Source organism: Poecilia formosa, unplaced genomic scaffold (genome assembly GCF_000485575.1).
Source record: "Poecilia formosa unplaced genomic scaffold, Poecilia_formosa-5.1.2 Scaffold1460, whole genome shotgun sequence".
NCBI lineage: Eukaryota > Metazoa > Chordata > Actinopteri > Cyprinodontiformes > Poeciliidae > Poecilia > Poecilia formosa.
The window spans coordinates 1-5,608 of NW_006801399.1; the positions used below are offsets into that span (position 1 = coordinate 1).

Sequence of the window (5,608 nt, forward strand, 5' to 3'; positions counted from 1 at the left end):
ATGATTCTTTCTTTGAATATGTATCAGTTGTTTTCACAATCATTTCAAAGTTTTGCTACTGATTATTGAGGACGATTAAAAGATAGTTTCTTTATTTGTAAAACTGATACCAAAGTATAACTTAACAATATATTCAACATTCCCCATTTTACTTCTTTATTACTTGTGGATATGGAATTATCATAAAATTACTCATTCATTCTCCTAATATATGACCTTCAGGTAATATTACTTTATTTCAGGAAAGTTACTTTATTTTGGTAACGTTATGACTTTATTTTCATATTATTACAACTTTATTTTAGGGGAAGCTAAGTGTGCTGTGTTTTCAAAGCTCCAATATTAGTGCATTAGCAGATTAGTGGAAATGTGCCCACCACCGTCGAGGTCATTAAGGAGTTTTGTGAACTGATCACCAATGGTACTCCAGAGTTGGTATGATCCACTTCAGAGGATTCTGAAACTATAATACAAGAATTTATTGTTTGAAAATAATAAATGAATTCTAAAATGGTTATTATTTTTCAAATAACTGTTTAACTCTTCATTCTACTCTACAAGACAAAATTGTTTTTACTTGTTTTGGCAGGGAGCTTTCCTCCTTTTGACCATGACGTTTGCCTTTCTCTTTCCTTTTTACAGACGTGAAGATGAAGCTCCAGTGATGACAGCGTCTCAGGTGTTTGAAGAGTTTATTTGTCAGAGGTTAATGCAGGGATATCAGATAATAGTCCAAACAAACAACAGAAAACCTCCTCCTGCAGTGGCCACACCCCTTGGCAGCAGTCCTCTGTACACTAGAGGTAACTAAATCTGATCCAGAGAACTGACCAGTTACAGCTATGAGGAAAAAACAACACAAATTTAGACTTCAGTAAATGAATACTTTTTTAAGCATAGTGTTAAAACAACAGTTTTCATTTTTGTCCTCAACATTATCTTTGTCATGGTCAGTGCTAGGCATGGGTGATGCAACCTATGAAGGGACAGGAAAACATAAAAAAACAAAAAAAAACCAGCATTTTGGCATTGTTGTTGCCCAAGGTCTGGTGTCTTTGCGTCGAGCGGAGGAAGAAGAGACGGTTTACTGGCTCAGCATGGGCCGCACCTTCCATAAGGTCTGCCTCAGAGACAAGATCATCACTGTCACTCGCTACCTGCCAAAGTGAGTGCTTCTGACATCATCCTACTCAAATTCACTGAAAAGTTATCTCAACTCTTGAAACCTCTAAAAGGCGTGTTATTACTGAAAAAACTACAGCTGATTATCTGATAGTTACCCTGGCTAAAACTAAAAAAGACTAGCAGGTTATGACATTTTGGTTTGATTTTATTATAGGTTTTTCTTTATTAACATGACAGATATTTTTAAAGTAGTGTTTATTAAAAAAATTGAAAAGAAATCACGTTCTGGGGGGAAAACAGTTTTATAATCTTTGGTTTCCAATTTAAAGCAAGGAAGTGAGGATTTGGTGTGTGTCTGTAGGTATCCGTATGAATCAGCTCAGATCCAGTACAGCTACAGCCTGTGTCCTCCACACTTGGATGCTCAGTTTGTGTCCTGTTGGGTGGAGTTTGGACATGAGCGGCTGGAGGAATACAAGTGGAACTACCTGGACCAGTACATCTGCTCAGCTGGCTCTGAGGATTTCAGGTGCACACAAATGAATGTTGTCACAGAGCACATGCAGCACCTAGCAACAGCACTAATGTACCAGGAAGTGTCACATTTTGGCAATTTAGGACAACAAACTTTAATGTATCTGGTGGGACTGTATGTGAAAGACCAACAAAAAATTGTGCATATTTATGAAGATGAAGGAAATTAAGCATTATTTTTTTCTCTTCATTTTTTCATTTTACGAAAAAATAGGAGTGTCCATTGAGTGTTGAATATTTAGACCTTCACACACACACACACACACACACACACACACACACACACACACACACACACACACACACACACATCCTTATATACATATATGTATAAGGATCTTTTCTTTTTTCTCTCTCTCTGAGATATGATCGCTGCAGGGATTCCAGATCTTAATCTGATTGAACATTTGATTTGGGTTTGGAAATGAAGGCTTTTTGAAGTCCCTTTTCCAGTATCACCTGCTCAAATTCAATTCAGTGTATGTATATTGCGCCAATTCATAACAAATGTCACCTTGATTCAAGTCATTTCAGTTCAATCACACTTACATTTCAATTGATCTTAGTTACCAAACAAAGCTCTGTTATCAAGCTGTTTGAGTAGTAACAGATAGCATTCGTCGCTCACTGATTGGCTGTGATGGTGGAGGTGCTGCTTGTGTCTCTACAGTAACCCTGTCGATGGCTGCTCATGGGTACCAGCCAACACCAAAGCAATGAGAGGCTTAAAAAGCTGAAAAGCCGACCATCAAAGACCGCAGTGGTCAGAGTGGTTTGAACTAAGCAGGCAGTTGGAATCTCAGTGATGATTATTATATTCCTTCACTAAAAGCTTTGCATCAATGGTAATGGTTAGCTATACTATTCATACCTCTGGCAGATTTAAGTTTACAGTAACCTTTATGTTATCTGAACATGTTTTTTCTAGGTGCACCAATAAGTTGGCCCTGATTTCTTTTATTTTGGGTGATCGGTGATTGGTTGATACTAACACAATTTTATCTACCAATCTTATCTGCCTCCATAGATGTGGGAACATCAGTCACTGTCCTCTTTTGCTCTGCAGTGAGAGAGGACTAACTGACTGGCTCACCCACCAGGTCAGGTCTGCACAGGGCGGCTAATAAGTCACTTCACTGTTGCCAACTGAACGACTTTGTTGCTATATTTCAGACAAAAAAATTGATAAGTCAGGCTTTTAAAAGTTCTGTGATTGACCAGAAAACTGCAATCGGTGCAACCCTATTTCCTTCCATACTTGAATGTGATGGAGTTTTGTTGAGGCTAAAGATTAAAGTGATGACAAACTCAAAGACATGGAGCTCATCACCAAAGATAAAAGTAAAATAATAAAGGTTTTGAGTGCAATAAGCACTTTTATATTGATTGTTGACAAAGGTATGATTAATTTGCAACTTGCTATTTTGTATAAAATGTAGATAAATCTGAAATTATTTATTTCCAGATAAATACTTTCTCATACATTATATTGTTCTCATTGAAGAGATGACTATCTCATTCCATCAGGAACAGACTCCTTATCTGAACAAAAATCATTTTTTAAATCTAAATCTGCGCCTGTACCCTGCCTCTATTTTAGCTGCACAAATTCCTTAAGTTATTCTGGTAAGTAAAATAATTCATCCTTAGTTTTCTTTCATTTTTTTAGCAGAAGAAAACCACTGCAAATGTGTGGTTGAAGCTATGTTGAAAGGTTTGTCTCTGCCCAACAGCCTGATCGACTCACTGAAGTTCTGGCGGACCCGCTTTCTGCTGCTGCCGGCCGGAGGGGCTCGGCGGGTGGCAGACGGGGAGGGCCACTGGGACGTGTATGGAGAGGGGGCGGGTACTGGGATGGGTGGCTGTGGGGACTGGGTCCTATTGGACGGCTTCATTCGCTTTGTGGAGGGCCTCAACCGCATACGGCGACGGCATCGCTCTGACAGGATCATCAGGGTGAGGCTCGTCTCATGACTTTCTGTAGGCACTTTCTGATGCTGTTTAGGGCTCAAATGATTAATCGTAATTAAATGATTACTGCAATAATTGTCAACTAATTTAGTAATCGACGAATTGTTAACTGGAGCATGCAGACTCAAAAAAGGCCATTTGTTAAAAGAACAACATAACCAGAGCAGTAATGAAGCCAAAACTGTACAAAAATATACATTTTGCTTTTTTTGAAAAGAAAAAAAAAAAACATTTCTCTGCAAATATGTTCTACCCATATTTATGCTTGTCAAGTGGCATAATTTTAGCTTCACCTGATTCAAAGACTTTAAAAATAAAATCTCCTATTAAGCACCCTTTGCTATCCAATTATCCTTTGCTAATGCAAATAATAATCACCAGATTAGCCATACACTGAAGTAAATCTGAAAGAATTGCAGCAGAAAGGACTGAGCACTTCACATGCTGCTGTTGGAAGAATCTTTAGCTGCAGATGCATCCTTTGCTATGAATGAAATGCTCTTGTTACATTTCAGACAGTAAAATGCATATTTTCTGATTTATAAAAGGAATTGAATTATAGCCTGACCCACCAAAAAAATAGTCAGAAAATTCTAATTTTTTAGAACTAGGATCTTCATGATGTTTGTTTATTACTGTGTTTTGTTTTTAATGATGTAAAGCACTTTGAAATGCCTTGCTGCTGAAATGTGCTATACAAATAAAATTTGATTTGATTGATTGATTGATGAAGCCTTGAAGCAAAATCTAATAATGTTTAATTTGCCATGTCATTTATTTTATGAGATATTTTTGTATCATATTTGATACAGCAGGCTTTTCTTACAACTTTTGGCTCACAACAATGTAAGTTTTAGATGCAAAAACAAATATTGCCTATAATATTTAGAAAGTATGGAACACTTTAGGAAGTTTTTCTCTTAGTTTTTTTTCCACCAACAATTTTTTTACAGCCATTTATTTCACTTCGTGGTAGGCACTAAAAGAGTTTCTGTCCTTGTTCAGGCAAAGATGTACGTTCAACGTTTTACAGTAGAAATGTGAAAAGTGATTGAGTCTCTGTTGGGCTTCCCATGTTGGAAAATGATCAATGCCATTCTTTCTCACATCAAGAGGCACACTGCAGCTTGGTCTTCTACAGGGTGCCATAATAATGTCATTAAGTGTTATTACACTAATAAAACAGTAACAAAACAGTAATTAATATTTCCCCTACCTGAAATAAAGCAAAACAAGTAGGACCAACAATAAACATTTCACTAAGCTTTATTACACTGTCAAATGATTTAATAACAGTCATTAATAATTCCTTTTACATCAAGTGGATCAAGTAGGACCAGTTACGAAGGTGTCATTAAGTGTCATTGATATTATCTCTTACCTCAAGTAAAACAAGTAGCAACAATTATAAAGATGTCATTCAGTGTTATTACAGTGTCAAATGCTATGCTAACAGAGTCACTGATATTAAATCTTACCTCAAGTGAATTAAAACACACTGAACTACTTATATCTACCATCATAGCTGTAGAACTTTGTACATTGGAATAAAACAAAAGATTACTTATTCTTCAAACAGAGGAACAAACATAACTAACAAACAAGCACTGATTGAAAAACTAAATTAGAATTATTTATTCTTTAATTTCAGAAAATAAGTTCTTTCAACAGTCAACTGTGTCCTTCATTATAGTCTTCCTGTAATGCTCTGAAAACAGGGACATCTTCTTCTTGTCTTCATTTTCTGGCAGCAGCTCTTTGAAGGTGTCCAGAAAAGCTCAGAAATTATAGCTGTTCTTGCAATAGTTGAAGTCAATGATAATCATGGTGAAAGCCTTTTCATGAATTCAAACTTGGTGAATCTCTTTTGGACATTTTCATAGTGGGTGATGATTCAATTTATTGTGGTCACCTAAAAAAAAAGAACATAAACAAAAACCAAAAACAATGTGATCTTAATTCAGCATTGAATTAAATA

At 36.4% G+C, this 5,608-nt stretch overlaps 1 protein-coding gene across 3 annotated transcripts; it reads left to right on the plus strand.

Moving 5' to 3' along the window:
- The first annotated feature begins 595 nt into the window (after window positions 1-595).
- LOC103132879 (DEP domain-containing protein 5-like) lies at window positions 596-3,770 on the plus strand. Of its 3 annotated transcripts, XM_016667636.1 has the most exons (5): window positions 596-803; window positions 1,045-1,165; window positions 1,487-1,654; window positions 3,260-3,285; window positions 3,393-3,445. In XM_016667636.1, the coding sequence occupies exons 1-5, from the start codon at window positions 611-613 to the stop codon at window positions 3,395-3,397; spliced, it is 513 nt and encodes a 170-aa protein (XP_016523122.1). In that variant the 5' UTR covers window positions 596-610; the 3' UTR covers window positions 3,398-3,445. The 3 variants fall into 3 exon arrangements, 2 of the variants coding, with proteins under 2 accessions (XP_016523122.1, XP_007544716.1); XR_001661101.1 differs by having other exon boundaries at window positions 1,487-3,285; window positions 3,393-3,465; XM_007544654.2 differs by lacking the exon at window positions 3,260-3,285 and having other exon boundaries at window positions 3,393-3,770.
- Window positions 3,771-5,608: the final 1,838 nt, after the last annotated feature.

Excerpts from the sequence above, each read along its gene's own strand:
- LOC103132879 (XM_007544654.2), top strand. The coding sequence starts at position 611 with ATGACGTTTGCCTTTCTCTTTCCTTTTTACAGACGTGAAGATGAAGCT. Across the intron at positions 1,166-1,486 it reads GTCACTCGCTACCTGCCAAA|GTATCCGTATGAATCAGCTC; the intron begins GTGAGTGCTTCT and ends GTGTGTCTGTAG. Across the intron at positions 1,655-3,392 it reads GCTGGCTCTGAGGATTTCAG|CCTGATCGACTCACTGAAGT; the intron begins GTGCACACAAAT and ends TCTGCCCAACAG.